This window comes from Bison bison, unplaced genomic scaffold (assembly GCF_000754665.1).
Source record: "Bison bison bison isolate TAMUID 2011002044 unplaced genomic scaffold, Bison_UMD1.0 scf7180017864201, whole genome shotgun sequence".
Lineage (NCBI taxonomy): Eukaryota > Metazoa > Chordata > Mammalia > Artiodactyla > Bovidae > Bison > Bison bison.
In genome coordinates, this window is record NW_011494773.1 from 5,004,192 (window position 1) to 5,027,757 (window position 23,566).

Sequence of the window (23,566 nt, forward strand, 5' to 3'; positions counted from 1 at the left end):
GTCACAAAGAGTCAGACGTGGCTGAGGGACTGACCTGAACTGAGGCGGCCCAGACAGGTTCCTCAAAACTCACATACAGCAAGGCCTTACTCAGCATGACTCTCTGATGACTTAGCTGCTGTTCTCTGCACTAGGTACCAAGTTTATATTGTATTTCTTTGTCACACTTATATGTATGAAATGCCAAAGAAAGGTTAAAAGACTAAATATGTATGTGTGTGTGTGTCTGTGTGTATACATATATGCATGCATGGGTTTCGCTGATAGCTCAGCTGGTAAAGAATCCCCCTGCAATGCAGGAGACCCCAGTTCAACTCCTGGGTCAGGAAGATACCCTGGAGATGGGATAGGCTACCCACTCTAGTATTTTTGGGCTTCCCTGGTGGCTCAGCTGGTAAAGAAACTGCCTGTAATGTAGGAGACCTGGGTTCAGTCCCTGGGGAATTGAAGGGCTCCCAGTTCAACTCCTGGGTCAGGAAGATACCCTGGAGAAGGAAATGGCTACCCACTCTAGTATTCTGATCCAGAGAATTCCATGGACTGTATAGTCCACGGGGTTGCAAAAGAGTCAACCACGACTGAGTGACTTTCGCTTCACATATGCATGCATACACACACACACATTTATAAAAATCCATTTATTCTGAGCTAAATGCATGAACATAATCCTAAAATGACTTAAGAGCATCATTTTCATGTACCAAAAGGGAGTTCAGTTTCATTTAAGATGAAAGCCGGAGGTGTTAGCAAATGATAGACAGTTTTCATTAATCATGAGAATTTCATAAGAAACTGGAAGTCATTCATTATAGGTTTGCTGGAGAGAAAGGCTATATTGTTGACCCTTGAACAACACAGGGGTTAGGGGTGTTGACCCTCTGTACAGGCAAAAATCCTTATATAACTTGTAGTTGGCCCTCCATATCCGTAGTTTGCATCTGTGAATTCAATCCACTGCAGACTGTGTAGTACTGCAGTATTTACTCGATAAAAATCTGCATATAAGCGGACATATGCAGTTGAAACCCATGTTGTTCAAGGGCCAACTATATTAAACGTCCTCATTTTCTACATATGAAAATAGAAATATGAGTTGTTGAATAAGTAAAAAAAATTGAAGGAAAAGGGATAACAGTGCTAAATTGTATGTATATATTAACCCAGTGTCAAAATATATGAAGCAAAACTGGTAGAACTATAAGGAAAAAGTATGCAAATCTATAATTATAGTTATTGGGCTTCCCCTGTGGCTCAGCAATAAAGAATCTGCTTGCAGTCAGGAGAGGCAAGGGACATAGGTTTGATTCCTGGGCTGGGAAGACCCCTTGGAGAAGAAAATGGCACCCCACTCCAGTATTCTTGCCTGGAAAATCCCATGGACGGAGGAGCCTGGCGGGCTACAGTCCACGGGGCCACTGAGTCAACATGACTGAACACAAGCACACACATAATTATAGTTGGATATTTCGACATTCCTCTCTCAGCAACTCATTTAACTCAGTAACTCTCTCACAAAACATTCAGATAAAGAATTGAGTTGAACAACGCTACTGGCCAACTAGACCTAACTGGTATTTATAGAATACTCTATCCCAAAACAGCTGATTACAAGTTTTTTTTCAAGTGTACATCCAACATTCTGCAAAATACATTATATGCTTGGTGGCAAAACAAATCTCAATAAATTTAAGATGACTGAAATTATACAAAGGATGCTGTCTGACCACAGGGAGTGACGGAAAAAATCAACAACAGATGGATATCTGAAAATTCTCAAATATTTAGAAATTAAAGAACATACTTCTAAGTAACTCATGAGTAGAGATCAAAAGAAAAATTAAAAAAAAATTTGCTTGTATGAAAATAAAAGCACAATTTATCAGAGTTTGTGAGAAGGCATTAAAAGTGTATTTGGAGGGATATGTAGAACATTAAAATGTGTATATTACAAAAGAAGAAGTCTCAAATTGATAATCCAAGTTTCCACTTTAAGAAACTAGAACATGAACAGCAAATTAAGCATAAATTAAGTAAAAGGAAGGAAATAATAAAGAGCAAAGGTCAATTAAATCAAAAGCAGAAAAACAGTGAAAATATGAAACCCATAGTGGGTTTTTTTTTTTTTTTTAAAGAGCAATAAAATCTAAAAATCTCTTCAGAGACTGATTAGGGAAAAAAGAGGGAAGATATATGTAGAATGAAAGGAGGATATTCTATTATGCCTATAGACATTAAGAAGGTAATTAGGAAATATGAACAACTCTGCCAATAATTTAGACAACTTAGACCAAATGGGTATAAGTAAACAGCCTTAAAATGTGTCATCCAGTACTTCTACTTCTAGGCATCTAGATTAGGTTAATAAATTCAAGATATGGACAAAGATTTTTATACCAGGATATTAATCAATTGATTATAGTAGAAAAAAGCTGAAATTAATTTTAAATTTTCAACAACATGAGATTGGGAAATGAACTATGGCATAACCATAATGATGATCATAGAGAAAATTCACATATATATATATGTAATTCATTTATATATATAAAGTGCTAAATAAAGAGGAAAGAAAATTGTCAACAAATAATGATTTCAACGTAAAAAGGTATTTATAAGTAAGAATTGGGAAACATACACCTTTAAATTAAGCAAATAGGTTTTAAAAAAATTTGCTATTTATTTTCTTTTCAATATTTTTCCACATTTTCCAAATTGTGCCATATTTTTAACTGTGATATGCCAAGAAGCTGGCTGCATCATTAAAAATATAAGAGGTCCTTTTTCTGTAAACAGAAAAGATATAATCTGTGCTTTGATGCCAGTTGGTTTTGTTTCAGAAATGTAAAACCCTACCTTGGCAAGAATGAATAGGATTTGACGACCCTTGTGGACTTCTCCTTCCTCTGGGAGGCACACTCTGAGGCTGTCATTACACCAGCTGGTTCATTCAGCAAGATGCCCAGATCGACACCTCCACTCCTGTCCTTTTCACTGTCTTTCTCAGTCCAGGCATCAGTGAGCAAATATGAGTGTGTCTGCTTTGCCTTGAGTTTTCCTTTCTCTTATTGGCCCATAATCATCTAAGCATCTTTTTAGTGGGAAACCTTTTATTATGCTTTTCTCTTTCACATTTTATATAGAAAGCATGATTAAGTGAAGATTTCCAGCACTGACTGAGAACACAACTCTCCTTTCTATCTGTGCATCTTCCAACTCCCCGAGGCCTTTAGAATTTCACATCTGAACATAATAGATCCATGGTTTTGGCTCGAGTTACCCCATGTCAGCTCATTCTAAAGTAGCTGTTGGCATACAGCTGGGACTCCATGAACAGTTGACCCTTGAACAACACATGCTTGAACTGCATGTGTCCACTTAAACACAGATTTTTTTTTCCAATAGTATATACTGTAGTACGATATGATTTGCTGTTGGTTGAATCTAAGAATGAGAAATAATACCTTGGATGCAGAGGGCTAACTACAATTTACAAATGGATTTTCAAGTGCACTGAGGGTCAGTGCCCTTAACTCCCGAGGTGTCCAAGGGTCAGCTGTATGTCTTTAAGTTTCAACGTTTTACAAATCTTCAAAAGATTGCCAGAATCCCCAGGGTTACCTAGAAATAAATAATGAAATGATCCCTAGAAGAACACCCTAAAAGAAAAATATTTCACTATCCTTTTGAACAAATCAACATGTCAGAATATGAAAACAATATCTTCAAATCCTCCAATTATATATTGATATTTAATTTTTGGACTTTCTATGCAAGTAAAGTTTATAGGGTCACCATAAGATGGCTATTTCTAATTTCTACATTTTTTCAATTAAATACTTATATATTAAAAAGGAAGTATTGGTTAAAAAGGAAGATTCTTTGCAAGCTTTTGTTTTTTGCCAACTCTCACATCCTTAGCACAGGGACCTATTTTTATTACTGTCTTAAGTCTCAACAAGCTATTTAGCCATAATTCCCTGCAAAAATTCCACTGGGTGAAGGAACTTGCAATTTCTAATATTTTCCCTGGGTTTCTTCCACTTCTCTTTCATAACACACATTGTAATTGGTTTCTTAAAAGTTGTTCCAACTTGACTAAACCTTTTTGCTAAACTGATCTCTAATGATTAATATTTAATGATGCCCACCAAGTATTTTTCTCACAGAAATATTGTAAGTTCAAAGTTTATAAGACAAATGCTGCATTTAATTTTTAAAAAAATTTTAATTTCTCCAACTCTTCCCCTAGAGAAAAGGAAAAGACACTTATGTGTCTTGTCTTTTTTTTGTCTGAATCTGTGGCAGAAATGTTTTCTTGAATTTGTATCTAGCCTAACAATGTTCCCCATTTTTATTCCCAATTCTCCATTAGTGCTTGAAAAAGCTTAACCTCTTCCTCAGTAAACTTTATTCCTATTTGAAAGTTCTAACTGGACAGTTTACTTCAAGTTAGCCTTCCATAACTCAATCTGTGTGGCTGCCATTATATAGCTTTTAACTTCCATAAGGTTGTGGCTTTGATCACCTCTTTCTATATTTCCACCTACCCATCCTAATCTTCACAGTTCAGGACGGTGCCATATGCAATAAGGAACTCAATAATGATCATGTTCCTGAAGGTCTGCTCTGTGGAAGTGGAAAGTAGCAGACTGTCACTCTCAGTATCTTCATGTAAGAAAAGGACAGAGCTGGGCAAGATCATCTCCTAGGATTTCTCAGCACTGACATTCTGAAATTCTAATCTACCCAAGCAGAACCACGGAACAATCAGAACATCTAACAACCCAAACCATCTTTTCCAAAATTAAATCATAATGCAATAAACATGAAGCCACATTCAGCCACAGAGGAACAGACTCATGAAAAATACTGTATTGGATCAGGCCATTTGATAAATTTACCTATATTCAATTGCTATTTTATGGTGTAAAAATTTAATATTCTTAGTGACTCATTAAAAAAAAAAGGAGTATACTCAGCTTTTGTTGTGTATGTGTGTTTTTTTTTTTTTTTTACCCATTTCAGACTTGGCTCTATATGATTTTAATCCATTTTCAAAAACCAAACATATTCAGAGTGGGTAAAAATTTCCCATAAACAAAGATACTCAAAAAAATGTGTCACTGACTTCAGAAACAAAGGGAGAGATGCAAAGATATTTTATAATGATGGTTCCCGGAACCAATGTTTATTCCCTGAAAGTGACTATTTAAAAGGAAACAAGGATTGTTTGGATAAATATGTTATGGTATATTTATTACAAACTAACAAGACAATTAACTGGCATTATCACTCACCTAGAGCCAGACATCCTGGAATGAGAAGTCAAGTGGGCCTTAGGAAGCACCACTACAAACAAAGCTAGTGGAGGTGATAGAGTTCCAGTTGAGCTCTTTCAAAACCTAAAACATGATGCTGTGAAAGTGCTGCATTCAATATGCCAGCAAATGTGGAAAACTCAGCATGGCCACAGGACCGGAAAAGGTCAGTTTTCATTCCAATCCCAAAGAAAGGCAATGTCAAAGAATGTTCAAACTACTGCACAACTGAAGTCATCTCACACGATAGTAAAGAAAATTCTCCAAGCCAGGCTTCAGCAATATGTGAACCATGAACTTCCAGATGTTCAAGCTGGTTTTAGAAAAGGCAGAGGAACCAGAGATCAAATTGCCAACATCTGCTGGATCATCGAAAAAGCAAGAGAGTCCCAGAAAAATATTTATTTCTGTTTTACTGACAACGCCAAAGCCTTTGACTGTGTGGATCACAAAAAACTCTGGAAAATTCTTCAAGAGATGAGAATACCAGACCACCTGACCTGCCTCCTGAGAAATCTACATGCAGGTCAGGAAGCAACAGTTAGAACTCGACATGGAACAACAGACTGTTTCCAAATAGCAAAACGAGTACGTCAAGGCTGTATACTGTCACTCTGCTTATTTAACTTATATGCAGAGTACATCATGAGAAATGCTGGGCTGGAAGAAGCACAATCTAGAATCAAGATTGCCGTGAGAAATATCAATAACCTCAGATATGCAGATGACACCACCCTTAATGGCAGAAAGTAAAGAAGAACTAAAGAACCTCTTGATGACAGTGAAAGAAGAGAGTGAAAAAGTTGGCTTAAAGCTCAACACTCAGAAAACGAAGATCATGGCATCCAGTCCCATCACTTCATGGCAAATAGATGGGGAAACAGTGGAAACAGTGGCTGACTTTATTTTGGGGGGCTCCAAAATCACTGCAGATGGTGATTGCAGCCATGAAATTAAGACACTTACTCCTTGGGAGGAAAGTTATGACCAACCTAGACAGCATATTAAAAAGTAGAGATATTACTATGCCAACAAAGGTCAGTCTAGTCAAGGCTATGATTTTTCCAGTAGTCATGTATGGATGTGAGTGTTGTATTATAAAGAAAGCTGAGTGCCAAAGAATTGATGCTTTTGAACTGTGGTGTTGGAGAAGACTCTTGAGAGTCCCTTGGACTGCAAGGAGATCCAAAAAGATCCAAAAGGATGGACTGCAAGTCCATCCTAAAGGAAATCAGTCCTGGGTGCTTGTTGGAAGGACTATGTTGAAACTGAAACTCCAATACTTTGGCCACCTGATGCAAAGAATTGACTCATTTGAAAAGACCCTGATGCTCCTCATTGAAGGCAGGAGGACAAGGGGACGACAGAGGATGAGATGGTTGGATGGCATCACTCAATGGTCATGTGTTTGGGTAAGCTCCGGGAATTGGTGATGGACAGGGAGGCCTGGTGTGCTGCAGATCATGGGGTCACAAAGATTTGGACACGACTGAGAAACTGAATTGAACTGATGTACCTGATATATTTAGAATTTTGAATTCAATATGATTAACAATTGTATCTTTACAGTTAACTTTCTTCATAATCTTTCCTTTCTTAATGCTCTTATTGAGCAAATTATTGTGAATATTGAAGAAAGCATGTGGTTTGTCAGAGGAACTGGGTTTGGTAGGGTTAAAAAAAATAAAAACCGTAATGAATGCAGAGTTCCAGAGAACAGCAAGGAGAGATAAGAAGTCTTTCTTAAGTGAACAACGCAAAGAGATAGAGGAAAACAGTATGATGGAAAGTTAGGGATCTCATCAAGAAATCTGGAGATATCAGGGGAACGTTTCATGAAAGGATGGGCACAATAAAGGACAGAGACAGTAAGGACCTAAGAGAAGCAGAAGAGTTTAAGAAGTGGCAAGAATACATAGAACTATACAAAACAGGTATTAATGACGATACTGATGATGGTATAGTCCATCATCTAGGGCCAAACATCCTGGAGTCAAATGGGGTTTAGGAAGCATTACTACAAACAAGGCTACTGCAGGTGATGGAATTCTAGCTGAGTTATTTAAAATCCTATAATATGATGCTGTTAAAGTGCTGCACTCAATATGTCAGCAAATTTGGAAAACTCAGCCAGTGGCCTAGGGCTAGAAAAGGTCCAATTTTCATTCCGATCCCAAAGAAAGGTAGTGCCAAAGAATGTTCAAACTACTGGACAACTGTGTTCATTTCACATGCCAGCAAGGTCATGCTCATAATACTTCAAGCTAGGCTTCAGCAGTACCTGAGCTGAGAAATTCCAGATGTACAAGCTGGGTTTAGAAAAGGTAGGGGAACCAGAGATCAGACTGCCAACTTTCATTGGATCACAGAGAAAGTAAGGGAATTCCAGAAAAACCATCTACTTCTGCTTTGTTGACTATGCTTAAAACTTTGTGTGGTTTCCACAACAAACTATGGAAAATTCTTAGAGATGGGCATACCAGACCACCTTACTTGTCTCCTGAGAAATCTGTATGTGGGTTAAGAAGCAACAGTTAGAACCGGACATGGAACAATGGACTAGTTTAAAATTCAGTTCAGTTCAGTCGCTGAAGTAGTTGTTTTTCTGGAACTCTCTTGCTTTCTCATGATCCAACAGATGTTGGCAATTTGATCTCTGGTTTCTCTGCTTTTTCTAAAACCAGCTTGAACATCTGGAAGTTCAGTGTTCACATACTGTTGAAGCCTGGCTTGGAGAATTTTGAGCATTACTTTGCTAGCATGTGAGATGAGTGCAATTGTGCGGTAGTTTGAGCATTCTTTGGCATTGCCTTTCTTTGGGATTGGAATGAAAACTGACCTTTTCCAGTCCTGTGGCCACTGCTGAGTTTTTCACATTTGCTGGCATACTGAGTGCAGCACTTTCACAGCATCATCTTTCAGGATTTGAAATAGTTCAACTGGAATTCCATTACCTCCACTAGCTTTGTTTCTAGTGATGCTTCCTAAGGCCCACTTGATTTTGCATTCCAGGATGTCTGGCTCTACGTGAGTGACCACACCATCATGATTATCTGGGTCATGAAGATCTTTTTTATATAGTTCTTTTGTGTATTCTTGCCACCTCTTCTTAATATCTTCAGCTTCTGTTAGGTCCATAACATTTCTGTCCTTTATTGAGCCCATCTTTGCATGACATGTCCCCTTGGTATCTCTAATTTTCTTGAAGAGATCTCTAGTTTTTCCCATTCTATTGTTTTCCTCTATTTCTTTGCACTGATCACTGAGTAAGGCTTTCTTATCTCTTCTTGCTATTCTTTGGAACTCTGCATTCAAATGGGTATATCTTTCCTTTTCTCCTTTGCCTTTTGCTTCTCTTCTTTTCACAGCTATTTGAAAGGCCTCCTCAGACAACCATTTTGCTTTGCTTTTTCTTGGGGATGGTCTTGATCACTGCTTCTTACGCAATATCACGAACCTCGGTCCATAGTTCTTCAGGCACTCGGTCTATCAGATAATCCCTTGAATCCATTTGTCACTTCCAGTGTATAATCCTAAGTAATTTGATTTAGGTCATACCTGAATGGTCTAGTGGTTTTCCCCACTTTCTTCAATTTAAGTCTGAATTTGATAATAAGGAGTTCATGATCTGAGGCACAGTCAGCTCCCAGTCTTGCTTTTGCTGACTGTATAGAGCTTTGCCATCTTTGGTTGCAAAGAATATAATCAATTTGATTTCGGTATTGACCATCTGGTGATGTCCATGTGTAAAGTCTTCTCTTATGTTGTTGGAAGAGGGTGTTTGTTATGACCAGTGCGTTCTCTTGGCAAAACCCTGTTAGCCTTTGCCCTGCTTCGTTATGTACTCCAAGGCCAAATTTGCCCGTTACTCTAGGTATTTCAATTTAGGAAAAAATAGTTTAAAATTAGGAAAGGAGTATGTCAAGGCTGTATATTGTCACCCTGCTTATTTAACTTAAATACAGAGTAAATCATGTGACATGCCAGGCTGGATGAATTACAAGCTGGAATCAAGACTGCTGGAAGAAATATCAACAACCTCAGATATGCAGATGATACCACCCTTATGGCAGAAAAAGAAGAGGAACTAAAGAGCTTCTTGATGAAAGTGAAAGAGGAGAGTTTAAAACTGGTTTTAAACTCTGCATTCTGGTTTAAAACTCAGCATTCAAAAAACTAAGATCATGGCATCTGGTTCCACCAGTTCATGGCAAATAGAAGGCAAAAAAGTGGAAGCAGTGACAGACTTTATTTTCCTGGGCTCCAAAATCACTGTGGATGGTGACTGCAGCCATGAAATTAAAAGACGCTTGCTCCTTGGAAGGAAAGCTATGACCAACCTAGACAGTGTATTAAAAAGCAGACACATTACTTTGCCAACAAAGGTCCATATAGTCCAATTTATGTTTTTTCCAAAGGCCTTGTATGGATGTGAGAGTTGAACCATAAAGAAAGCTGAGAACCAAAGAATTGATGCTTTCGAACTGTGGTGTTGGAGAAGACTTTTCAGAGTCCCCTGGACTACAAGGAGATCAAGGCAGTCAACTGAGGAAATCAGTACTGAATATTCGTTGGAAGGACTGATGCTGAAGCTGAAGCTCCAATACTTTGGCCACCCGATTGGAAGACCTGACTCACTGGAAAAGACCCTGATGTTGGGAAAGATTGAGGGCAGGAGGAGAAGAGGGTGACAGAGGATGAAATGGTTAGGTAGCATCACCAACTCAATGGATGTGAATTTGATCAAACTTTGAGAGACAGTGAAGGACAGAGAATCCTGGTGTGATACAGTCCAGTTTGGAGTCGCAAAGAATCGGACATGTCTTAGCAACTGCACAAGAACAGCAAAAAATATGTTCATACAAGTACACATTTTGACTTTTAATTAATCACTTTTGCTCCTTTGCTATTTTCAGGTTTTATAGCAAAAAATATCTCAACTTATTTGGCAACCTTTTGTTTAACTTTTAAAATGTCAAGATGCAATCAACTAGTTAAATATTATGGCTGGAAAGTTAGTCTTAATCCATTCAAAAGAACAAAAATTGCTTTAGAGTTCATCATGATTCAATTACCTATGAGGTTTCAGATGTGTCATCTAATAATTACTGGAAAAATAACAATGAAATCTGTTAGAATTCCGTGAAAGGCTGAAGTTAGGGAAAAAAAGTTTAATCATCAAATTAGCATGCATTGTGTATTCTGGAGTCAAAGATAAGGCAGACAGCGTCTGCCCTCAAAAGTCATATAATCCATAGAATAGCATTTCCCAAATTTCAGTATTTACCTTTAGCTATATTTACTATTTCTTTTACGGTAACTTAAAGATTAGACTTGCACCTCAAATCATCAGTTTACCCCTCCGCCCCCAGTGGCTCAGATGGTAAAGAATCTGCCTGCAACGTGGGAGACCCAGGTTCGATCCCTGGGTAGGGCAGATCCCCTGGAGGAGGGCATGGCAACCCACTCCAGTATTCTTGCCTGGAGAATCCCACGGACAGAGGAGCCTGGTGGGCTACAGGTCCATAGGGTCACAAAGAGTGACCCTTTAAACGGTCACTTTACTTTAAAAAAAAGTCACTTAAAGTGACTTTACTTTTTTTTTTTTTTTAAGATTAGTTGCTGCTGCTGCTGCTGCTGTTATGTCACTTCAGTCGTGTCTGACTCTGTGCAACCCCATAGATGGCAGCCCACCAGGCTCCGCTGTCCCTGGGATTCTCCAGGCAAGAACACTAGAGTGGGTTGCTTGCACCTTAAATCATCAGTCCTCAATCTTTTTGGCACCAGGGACCAGTATTGTGGAAGACAATTTTTCCAGTGAGGGAGTTTGGGTTGATTCAAGTGCAGTAGGCTTCAAGCTCTTAAGAGAATCTAATGCCACTGCTGATTTGATAGGGGGTGGAGCTCAGGCCTTAATGTGAGTGATGGGAAAGGCTGTAAAGACAGGCAAAGCATTGCTTGCCCGCCACTCATCTCCTGCTATGTAGCCAGGTTCCTAACTCAGGCCAGGGACCATTTCTGGTCTGTGGCACAAAGGTTGGGGACCCTTGCCCTAAATCTCTATATAGGGCTTCCCAGGTGGCGCAATGATAATGAATCTGCCTGCTAATGCAGGAGTCGCAAGAGACAAGGGTTTGATCTCTGGGTCAGGAAGATCCCCTGGAGTAGGAAATGGCAACCCACTGCAGTGTTCTTGCCCGGAGAATCCCTTGGATGGAGGAGCCTGGCAGGCTACAGTCCACAGGGTCGTAAAGAGTCAGACAAGATTGAGCGATTTCACTTTCATTCTTTCCAGGAGAGGTTTAAATGATGGCAAATTGCTTGGGGCTGGCAGAAGCATAGAGCTATATTTACATAGCAGTTTACACACAACTTCTTTAAAAAGCATGGAGAGAGGTGGTTATACGTCATTGGGGTATTATGAGGTTAAAGCTCCCTCAGTTTCCACCGTGATTGCCACTGCTATTCCCAAGCAATATCTGTAAAATTACGTAATACACTGATGAGATATTTTAATAGTCATTAAGTGAAAGTCACCTCCAATTGTGAATTGCACCAGGAGTTATATATTGCATGTTTCAGAAGCTAACAATTGTAGACGATTTAAGGTATGGACAGAAATAGCTGACCTTAGAGAGAAAGTGCAGTCATTAATTGCTATGAGCAAAGCATAAACAAACCACGGAGCAATTCAAGCAGGGAGAAACAGCTTCTAGGAGCAGCACACACGTGCTTACGCTGAGCACATATGACAATGGGCTTTGTCAGACTCTGCCTTCATAACCTGTGTTGAAAGCCATTATCATCGCTTCCTTACCCACCTCTTCTTATCCTGTAAAACATCTGCTTTTAAAGAGAAGTTGCCTACTAACTCTTCTGCTAGAAATTGAAAATCATGATTTTCTTTTCAGGAGGAGGAAGGATGGGAACAAAACATGCTTTTTGTGATTTTACCGAAAACTCCACTGCTAATTAAAACCATATATTGAACATGGGTAGAGAGCAAAAAGGGCAGGTAGCAAATGGGAATATTTTGGACAAAACCATGCTCCTCTGTGAATTCCAATTAGCAATGCTATGTTATTGGCTGACTGTTGAACATTCTGTTCTATTCGAAACAGCTGGGACAGCAAAGAAGTCTGTTGTCTTACAGAAACCCAGTTAGGCCTGATGAAACGAGCTACGGAATGCTTTGTTGTGTATACAACACTGTGTTCGATTCAGCAGTGAATTGCAGTCTCTGTATATACTTCGAGATCAGGCTTCGTCCAGTTAACTTAGGAAGCTCAATACAACGTTACATTATGCTCTCAGCAATTGTTGACACTGGTCCTGCTGAAAATCTTGATGGGTTTCTATAAACCTGATCCTTTTGAGCCTGGTGATGGCCATTGGAGCAAACAGAGGGCGATGAGTCTCCTTCTGAATTGAAAGGGAATCTGACTTGCACACTTTCTACTATACCTCCCCTTCCACAAGCAGCAGTGTGGTCATATTGGATGTCTCCCTGCCTTCTGACATCAGCGAAAACATCAGCGAAGCCAGCTGCCAACATGGTTCTGCTCTTCCAAGAGCTATTTGTCTGTCAACAGTAATACACTCAGGGTTCTACAACTGTAATACTAACAGTGATTCTTCTCCAAACAGATGAGAATAAAACACTTCCGTGTACCTTGTCATCACGAGCCTCTTTTCAAAAGGCTTTAGAGCATCTTTCTTCTCTGAACTTCCACTGCTGTTTATTGGGATGGACTTAAAAAATTTTTTTGGCTGTGCTGGGCCTTAAGGCAGCCCACTGGCTTTCTCTAGTTGCGGTGTAGAGTGGAGCCCAGGCTCTAGAGTGCAGGGGTTCAGTAGTTGTGGTGTGTGGGCTTATCTCCCGGGTGGCTTATGGGATCTTAGTTCCCCCACCAGGGATGGAACCTGTATCCCCTGCATTGGAAGGTGGATTCTTAACTACTGGCTCATCAGGGAAGTCCCCTAATGGGGTTGTCTTTACAGCATTTATCTCTTTCTCCTTCGTACTACAGTTATTTGAATTCCTAAGGATTGGTAATGACTTTTCTCATTAAAATGCCATCATTCTCTCCACTTCCAGCGCTGCGTCTTGTGCACAGTGGAAATTCAGTATATGTTTGCTGGATGTTGTAGTCAGCAACAACAGACTTGAAGATCTTACCTTAAGAACAAAAGCTCTCAAAGGCAGAGATCTTCGTTTTGTTCACTGATGTGATTCCCATGCACCTAGCAAGTTCCTGGCACATGGCTGAAACTCAACAAATATTTGTTGAATGAATGAACACTAGTATGACTTTACAAAGAACTTGTGTAGTATGTATTTGGCTGATAAATGAAGAAAAGAGAATACTTTACATAACATGTAAAGGAAGTAAGAATAGTTTGGTAAAAGTCTCCTTTCTCTAGACCAGGAGTTGGCAAGATTTTCCCACAGAGGGCCTGATGATAAATCTGTGAGGCTCTGTGGGCCTTCAGTTTCTGTTGCAACTACTCAGCTCTGCCATTGAGCATGAAAGCTGCCATAGACCACACACAAATAAGTGTTTTTACTCACAGAAGCAGTCAGCAGGCAAGACTTGGCCCATGGCTGGCAGTCTGCCAAACTGCGCTCTAGAACAACTGGACAGGAATTATCTGTAAGGATTAAGATGACAGGTAACTCTTCTCCACTTGAAGACCTGCCTTCTGTATGCTTATACGTGCTGCCACCCCCATCTCCGACAGGAAATGCAGTGCTTTGGCAATATAGTCTGTACAGAGTCTGAGCAAACTCTGGGAGAGAGTGAGGGACAGGGAGGCCTGACACGCTGCAGTCCATGGTGTTGCAAAGAGCTCGACATAACTGAGTGACTGAACAACAACAAATCAGACGCAGCGTCTCTGATTATCCAGGAAGCTAAGAAATTAACAATTTTTTCACTGCCCATATGAACTTATTTCTTTTGAAGCTGCCTCCCCTTTCATTCTTAATAAGTTATGTTTATAAAAACCATATAAGCAAATGATCATTGGTATCTATGATTTGCAAAAATGTGCTCTCACATTTTTCGCAACAATGACTACAAAAAATGTGACAGTCTCATGAGTTTTGCCTTAGATCACTGCATTATTTCAGGCCAGACATCTGCTACACAGGATAATAATCTACGTATTCATCACTGAAATGGATCAATATTTTAAAATGTTTAAGTAGTATTAATGTGGAACAATGTCATCATACAATGTGCTTTGTGGCTCTTTCCTGCATTTGCACTGCCTATTTGCAAAATTTTCAAACTTATTTCTCATTTTGATAAGTGTTGGCCTCACAAAACCAGGCTTGATTTCCTCTTCAGCTGCAAATGTAATTTTAAAGAGAACTCCAATGAGATTACTTGCTGAACATGTTAAACATTCAGAGCTTTGCCATATGCTGTTATAGAAATTGCATTGATTTATCGCAATTTGGGTGCCTCTAGATAGCACTGATTCACCTGATACTGAATCTAACTGTATTGGGAAGCAATGTCTTAAATATTTCATCTGCTTTTAGACCTCTATTGAACTAAGAGGCATACACTGTGTTTCTGTGCTTTTGGAGAAAACAGACTTTTATTTATTAAAGATATTGTCCTACATTTGGTGACTTCTAAAAAAAATTAAGGGACAGCAGATCCAAATTTACACTATAATAGCCTGGTGGTCAAGGATATAGATTCTTGTAACCAGGCAGATGTAGGTTTTAACCATGATTCAATCACATAATCGCTCTATAACCTGGTTTTCTTCAGTGGTTAAAAAAAAAAAAAAGAGGGTTGCTGTGAGGATTAAATGAAATCAGGCACATAAAGCATAAGACACATACAAAAAGAGCAATTCCATGTAGTTTGCTCTAATATGTGCTCAGTAACGAGTAGTTATTATTATTAGCTATTGTTGTCTAAGCCTTGTTCTTCTGCTTAAGTCAGTGGCACTCTAAGTGGAGGAGAAATGCTTGAGTACATGAGACCTGATGAGAATGTTGGAAGACAATTTAGTGAACTTAAAATTTGCCATATATGATAACATGATCGCTGCTATAGTCAATAATACCAATATAAAGAGCAAAGGTATAAAAAAGCACAAAGTCACAGGCCGCCCTCTTCGCAGTAAGGGCATCAATAACACGGCGTATTGTGTGAAGTTTCTGTTTGGGATGGGGGAAGTAAAGCATTAAGCATGCCAGGGAGGGCTTATGTAAATGAATACTGTCTTTACATCCACTGAGCATTCTGTCCAATTACATTCAGAGGAGGGAAGATGCACCTTAAAAATAATTACACTTGGCTGAAATAAGTGAATATATACAGTGTAATGAATATGCATACATATTGAACTTTGTAAGAATATAAAAGAGCTGAAACTTTAGCTTTATTTTCTAAATTGACTTGGAGTGTACTATAGATGGATCCTCTCTAGCTCGGTGTTCTCAGTGAGAGGGAGAGGGCAGCTTTGCCCTCCAGGGGATGCCTAGCAACATCCAGAGACACTTTCGGATGCCACAACTTGGGACGGGGAATGTGACTGGTATCCAGTGAGTACACTCTTAGGGACGCTGCTTAACATCCTACAATGCCTAGGGCAGCCTCTGCAACAAAGAATTACCTGGCACACATGTCACTAATGCTGGGTTGAGAAGTTCAGCTCGAGGCCAACAGCTGTTAAAGGTCAAATGAGTGTCAAGTCACCCATAACCCACCTGGGTCTTGGACAGCTCCTAGGGAATGGTTTGTAATTTAGGTCAAATCTTCCCAGTCTCTTATATGGTCCCCCACTAGTGAATCACAGACAGAAGTAGTAATATGGAGCTCTTATCCTCATGAAATGAACGACTATAAATGCTGATCCTAGGAAATACTATAGGCTATTTCACCTACTGAGGATTTTAGCGCAGAGAGAGGAATAGTCAGACTTACACAACGAGGAGGGTGGCCATCCACACTAAGCCACTGACCAATCAAGAGGCCAAGGGTTTCCTGGCTCAGGATTTCTTACTGTTGTTTAGTCACTAAACCATGTCCAACTCTTTGTGACACCATGGATTGTAGCCAACCAGGCTCCTCTACCCGTGGGATTTCCCAGGCAAGAATATTGGAGTAGGCTGTCATTTCCTTCTTCAGGGGATTTTCCCAACCCAGGGATTGAACCCACATCTCCTGCATTAGTAGGTAGATTCTCTTCCACTGAGCCATCTGGGAAGCCCACCAGGATTTCTTAAGCAGCATCAATTCCCATAGACAAACAAGATATTAAACAACAATGAAAGTGAAAGAAAGTGAAAGTCCCTCAGTCGTGTCCTACTCTTTGTGACCCCATGGACTATAAGTCCATGGAATTCTCTAGGGCAGAATACTGGAGTGGGTAGCCCTTCCCTTCTCCAGGGGATGTTCCCAATCCAGGGATCGAACCCAGGTCTTCCGCACTGCAGACGGATTCTTTACCAGCTGAGCCACAACGGCATACACTTAATAATTAGTTCTCAGATAAAAAGTTATAAACACGATCCCTGAATTTTTATTTTCTACTTCTACAAAATTGAAGATCTATCTCTTACATCAAAACATTTCTTTCATAAGTACCCTTATGCAAATGCCAAGGGGCCTGCTTAGAAAGCTATAGCCATAACCATAGGTAACACCCAAAGTCTGAAAATGTATATAAAGGACATTACTCTGAAGCTTTGGACTCTGTGCTTGGTGTCATCCCGGCACTGCTGAAGAGAATCTCTGTGAACTCGGTATTTCGAATATCTCCCGTCAATTCTGTCAGATAAACTGCAGGAACCCTGCAAAAACAAGAAAGGGTCTAAATTGGTAGATGAAAGAGAAACCAGAGCTTGAAATTAAGCTGAGAAAGTTCTGATATCTAGATAATAAATCATTATAGACATTTAGAGAGATATACAGAGAAATCAGAGGTTCCCAAGGATAAGGAAAAAGATGGTCACTTTAGATGCTACCATTAAAAATAAAAACAGTCCCACAAAAGTTATTGGCCTTTTTTTTTCCCCACTGGTAGTCCCTGTGCCAATCTATGACTGACACCCTTTAGGTGAAGGGAAAAATTTAAAGTAACAGTGAGTTGTTTGAAGATAGTATTTAATGATGCCATGCCACTTTTGGATGGTATATACTGTCCCTTAGAATTGCACTTAGCAAAAAAAAAATTCTCTTTCTTCAACACACTACCTGTTAACTATTATTTCATGCAGATTTTTAAATGTAAGGATAGCTCATCTTGGGACTTCCCTGGTGGTCCAGTGGTTAAGACTTTGCGTTCTAATGCAGGGGGTATGGGTTTGATCCCTGATTGGGGAACTCAGATCCCATATGCTCCAGGGCAAAAGACCAACACCGTAAAACAGAAGCAATCTTGTAACAAATTCAATAAAGACTTTAAAAATGGTTGACATCGAAAATATCTTAAAGGAAGTAAAAAAAGAATAGCTCACCAGCCCTCAAAAGCATGAAAAGATTCAGGTAATAAACTAAGACAGAAAAATAACCAGGGCTTGCCTGCCTTTCTATTTTCCCTTCTTTCTGGGGATAGAGGATAGAACACAGCAAATAGTCACTGCAGCCTGTTACTTAGACTCTTTTTTTTTCTGGCTGCACTGCAGGGCATATGGGATCTTAGCTCCCCAACCAGGGATTTGAACTGGGCAACCCCTGCATTGGAAACCTGGAATCTTAACCACTGTACTGCCAGGGAAGTCCCCTATGTAGACCCTTCAGTATGAATTAGGGAGAAATTAAACAGAATTAGGGCAACTGATTTTCATATATAAGAAAAATCATCTATTTAGCTGCCCAAATAGCCTCAAATAACTTTTTGAATGTTCAGACCAGAAGGGGTATTAGAATTCCAAAGTTATCATTTTTATTAAAAAAACAAAGTTACATCCCAAGTAAGTTAAGAATGACCTGTCCAAGGCTAGGCAATTTGTGGCAGAGTGACCTTGGAACCCAAAGCTGTTCCCTCTCCTCCATATCAAATATGTAATGTTTAAATGTAGGATTGTGGTGCTGAACCATTTCTTTCAAAATAAGGATTAAAAAATAAAATGAAGTGGGACAGGGAGGGAGGGACAGAGAGAAACAGAGAGAGACAGAAACTATGACACCTTTAAATAAGAATAAAGTCAAGATCATCTAAGTAAGATAACACTTGTATTCACATTTAGTTGTCAAGAGACTACAGTGTTGTCCAAAAACATGTGAAATGCATTTTCACATATATGCTAGTGATGCCAGTGTGAGTAGGAACAACAGAGGTAATATTGTTCAAGTCTCTCATTTTATGGATGAGGAAATAAGCTCTTAAGATATTAAGTGATTTTGTCTGGGGCAGGAGCATGAACCAGAACTTAGGTTTTTAAACTTGTTAACTGCATACTGAATTTTAGAAAGTTTTAAGGATTTGAAAAATATAATCTACATCTAATAATCTAAAGGTTTTATATATTTTTATTTAAGGCAATGTTTTCATTAATTGATTACATGACCTCTTTTTATCGTATAGACGGCTTTAGAGTATATATGGAATGGGTTTCAGGCTAGAGGCAGTAGGCAAAACAGATGGGCTTTCCTATAAATATGCAGAATTATATCATAGTTTTATATAATCTACACACGCCAAGCTTCAGTTTCCTGAGTAGTAAAATGAGGGAAAATAATGCCAATTTATAATGTGTCTCTGAGGATTTGAAGAAATATAAAATGCTTAGCTTTTGCCTGCCATATATAGTGCATAATACTTGCTAACGAATTCCTTTCCATTTTAAAAGTAGATGTTTCAATTTGAATGACTAAAAGTACAATTCTAAATTTTGAAAAACATTCTGTCTCTAAAAATTTCACCATCTTCCTATGGGAGTATGCATACACATAAGCTAGATTTGTAGATAATTAATAGCCCATATGATGAAAAATAAGAGAGAAATTTGGCAATAGTAGAGAACAACTTTTACATTGTACTTGTGAACATTCTGTTTAATGTAGACCACTGAGGAAAAATGAGCTGTTACCGGAGGTTAAATTTTACATTTTCATACTGGTATAAGACAGGCATCAGTTCCTCAAGTGACAAATGCCAGCTGTTTCTAATACTTTCTCTCTTGCCTGCCCTTCATTCACTTTGATAACTTCTATTATCTAAAGAGAAAAAAGTGGAAAGGACAGGGGTGTAACATATTGCCTCCTTTCTGCATTGGGTCATATAAGGGTAAACAGAAATTATATCTTCTTGTACATTTTACATAATTCTTTGATAGAGACTGAGATTTAGACTGCAAATATAAAATCAAATCATGAGAAAGAATTGAAACTTTAATAAAGTATACTAGAAATGCTTGGTTTTATTTTACATGTGATATTCCAAATTTCCACATGTGTCAGCTCCTTAGATCCCACTGAAAAATGTTCAGTTACTGAACTAGCAAAATACACAGTGAAATTTTAAAATAGTGTAGACCTTGAAAGCTGAATCTCATTAATACCTCCAAGAAATCAATATGGCATGATCTGCCTTATATTTTTTACTTACTATATTCTCAAATATGTTAGAGTTAAGCAGAACCTAAATATAAGTTACATTTTAAAGGCAATGTGAAATGAATGGTTAATGTTTTTTCAAAAAGAGACTCTCACCTCTGTTTGTACATACAGGGCCAAAAAATTACAGATCATGAAAACTGTCCACTCCATATGCATCCCCAAGGGGCCATGTGAAGATGCTATCTGGGCTGGACCTTGTTTGGCATGACTGGGCAGCAGGGTTATTTGCTTTGCCTCTCTCCTCTATGAGCAACTTAAAAAAAAATTATAGTAGGTAAACCCACATATGTAATTAACTGACTTCATAAGGAAATCCTTTGTGGTTAGAGTTCTATCAATAAATAGCATTAGATACAAAATCTAAAACTCTATGTGGATTTGAATCATTATATTGTCATATAGGGATAACCTGTGTACTACTGTATGTCTACGACAAACAGTACTCTGGAAATTTAATGATTTAATAAAAGAAGATAATTCACAAATGAAAACTGCTCATCAAAAAGTTATATATTACCAATGTAATGTATTTTAATTCTTCGATTTTTCTAAATTGTAATTAAAGCTTTAGGGAGCCAAATGAGCTCCTGGTAATAGGGTAAAAGTCTCTTTTCCTTTATTGTGCTAACATATAAATTCCATTATTTTCAATCCTGGCTTCACAAATGTCAATAAACTCAGATAAGATTGAGAGCTAAGAGTCTCCAAGCTCTTTGGTTTTCCCTCCCTCCCTACAATTTTCTTTGCACATCAGGAAGATGTCACTTGTTCTCACTCAGATAAAAATACTGAAAGAGACAAGCCAACTCTTTCTCACTCGGAAGCCTTTGAAATCTTCTAGTAGGCTCAGTTTCTCAGGCACAGACTCCAGATGGTCCAAAGCCACTCGGGTACTCTAGAAAAGAAAACAAGGCAAGCAAACATTATAAAAAATTGATCAATACTCTCAGAATCCAACTACTAAAAATTGGCTGTACCACTGGTATAAGCAGTTCAAGCTGTAGATTGAGAGTCAACTAAGAAGAAATAGTATTTCTAATATAAATGTATGTTTTCAAATCAGAAAAGAAAAGTTTTAAAGAAGTATATGAGATGCATTTGCAAACTGCCTCCAATACAAAGCTCTTCGTAGATAACTGCTTTCAACTGATACGCTATGAAACTTTCTATAGAGAATTTCATATTAATTTACAAACCTGCTTCAGTGCACATCAGAAATAAATCACAAGGTAATAATGAGAAAAAGATAAATTTGCATTTACTTATCTACAGAGCCCATTAGAGATCCTTACATGTTACCATTGTAAAGAAGAAAAGAGCTCTCAACAATTATTTGAGTTAAAAAGAAAAAGTGCAGTTCTCAAAAGACTTGGAAGAAATATCTGAAATTAAAGATTTCGCCACAGGGACAAAAGGTCCTGTTGATTACAAATCAATAACATCTACAGTCTTTGATTAGCTAGTCACTGATTTATACATACCAATACAACCACTAAGAGGGAATGACCTGAAAATTATTTCAAAGCCAATATTGAATTAAGAGGTTAAATGTAGAATAACCTTGAGACCAGAGACTGTACCATACACACCTCTGTATTCTAACTCCCGTCACAGGGCAGGCACATAGATAGCTTTTACATTCAAAACGAATTGTAAATATTCAATGAAATTAAAAACAAACCCCACAGCCGTGGCATGGGAAGAAAGGGGCCTGCAAAGACCTGCACGCAAGTTTGCACAGAGCTATTGAGAAGTTAGTGACCACCCAATGTTACAAGTGTTCCTCCACATCTCCCACATGAACAGACCTGCGCAACAGATTATGAAGGAAAGTGACAAGTGTCCCTTCTGGACCGAGGGAGTTGGGTCTGTGTGCTCCCTCTTCCATCTTAGATCCTGCCGTAAGGACCCTGGAGACCACATGTTCCAGAGGGCAGAACTACAAGACAGAGGAGAGCCGCCCACTACTGGAACGTAACGGGAATGAAAAAGCAACCTGCACAGTGTTAAGCTGTCATGGTTTGTTAGTTACCAATGCACAGCACATAATTTGTTGCAAAAATACCTGAGACTTATATAATCAAACTGTAGGCTAATCAGGTGGTTAGATGGCTTTTTTTTTTTTTTTTTTTACTGGGAGGAGGCTCCATATATGTACAAGAGGGTTTTTTCTCAGGGGGAGTTCAATTTCTTTTGGGAACTAGACAGGGTTAGGAACTGGTGTTATCGTCATCTGATAGACCCACTTTTATTTCCTGTTCGGATCCCTGTCTCACAATGCTGCTGCTCTCTGCCTTCACCTCTAATTCTTCTCCAGAGTATACCCTTATGGCTCCCCGCAAGGTGTGCGGAGATGTACGGATGGAGACAGTTTGGAGGCTCGAACTCTTTCTTGAAGACACTTCCAATGTCCTTATTTCCACTCTTTCCTTCTGCAATAAAAAAGTACCACCAGCTCAAAAACCTTTCTGAAATTCTACAGGCTGAATAAAATCTGCCTTCCAAAGCTCTCCCCTTGACAGGCATGTTAAGGTCATTTTACCTCTTTATTGTTATGAGTCATTTTGCCCTATCTTCTTTGACTTGGAGTTATAGATGTCTTCTAGTTATCAATGTGTAAACCACTGTTTCTATTTCTTCATATTTGCATTTTTCTAATGTGATTTTTGAGAGAAGGGTGGAAACATCCTTACTTTGCTTTTTTGAAATTGTTAAGTTGTAAATGCTGTTTCATCACTTTCTTAACTTTTCAAGTTCTACTTAAACTTCCTTTCCAAGTTCCAGTTAAAGGACTTAAGTATTTTGTTCCTTCCCCTTAACTTGTTATCATTGTTAGTCTTTTTGTAGCATGTGCTCAACTTAAACTGCCTGTGTAGGGTGGATTCATCAAAACGACTTTCTTAGACTCACGGACTACAGAGAACAGTCTTGTTTTTGCCAGGGGAGGAGCGGGAAGGGATGGCCTGTAAGTCTGAAGTTAGTAGATGCGGACTATTATACATGGAATTCATAAGCAACAAGGTCCTACTGGACAGCATGGAGAACTCTATTCAGTATCCTGAGATAAATCATAATGGAAAAAATATAAAAAAGACTGTACATACATTTATAGCTGGATTGCAGTATGTTGTACATAAGAAATTAACACAGCATTGCTAATGAACTGTATTTCACTAAAAAAAAAAAAAATGACATGTTTCTCAGCATAGTCCCTCACGTGTAGATTTAGGGGAACTAGTAGTTTTAGCCACCATATATGCTACATTCATTTAAACAGTAAAATTATAGCTTTCCTCAAGAATTTATATTGTCCCTTGAATAGTAAAATACAAATCAATGTCATGGTGATTTTAAAGCAGAATTTTATGCATTGGATAAACTCTTCTTCATAAACAATAGCTTTAGTACAACTTGTTGTTTAAAAACTTTCATTTTTTCATCTCATAATTTTTCTCATTCAAAAGTGATGCTCTAAACTTGGGTTAAATATTAATATGTTAAACTCATTGTGATCTTAAAATAAGCAAATAATCTTTTCCCTACTGTAAAACCAGTAGGTTATGTAAATATTTTTGCTTAGAATTTTCAATCAACCAAGTGATGCATGAATAAGGTTTCTTTTTGTTGCATATTTACACGTACTAGTTTATTTTGACT

At 38.5% G+C, this 23,566-nt stretch overlaps 1 protein-coding gene across 1 annotated transcript in view; it reads right to left on the reverse strand.

Moving 5' to 3' along the window:
- The window catches only part of LOC104991810 (centrosomal protein of 128 kDa-like), a gene marked incomplete at its 5' end in the record, with an annotated part of 84,513 nt that overhangs the window by 23,135 nt on the left and 37,812 nt on the right, over positions 1–23,566 (reverse strand). The window contains 2 exons of the mRNA XM_010844416.1: positions 17,026–17,139; positions 20,727–20,804. Of these exons, the coding sequence (XP_010842718.1) occupies positions 17,026–17,139; positions 20,727–20,804 (192 nt within the window). The remainder of the gene's footprint in view (positions 1–17,025; positions 17,140–20,726; positions 20,805–23,566) is intronic.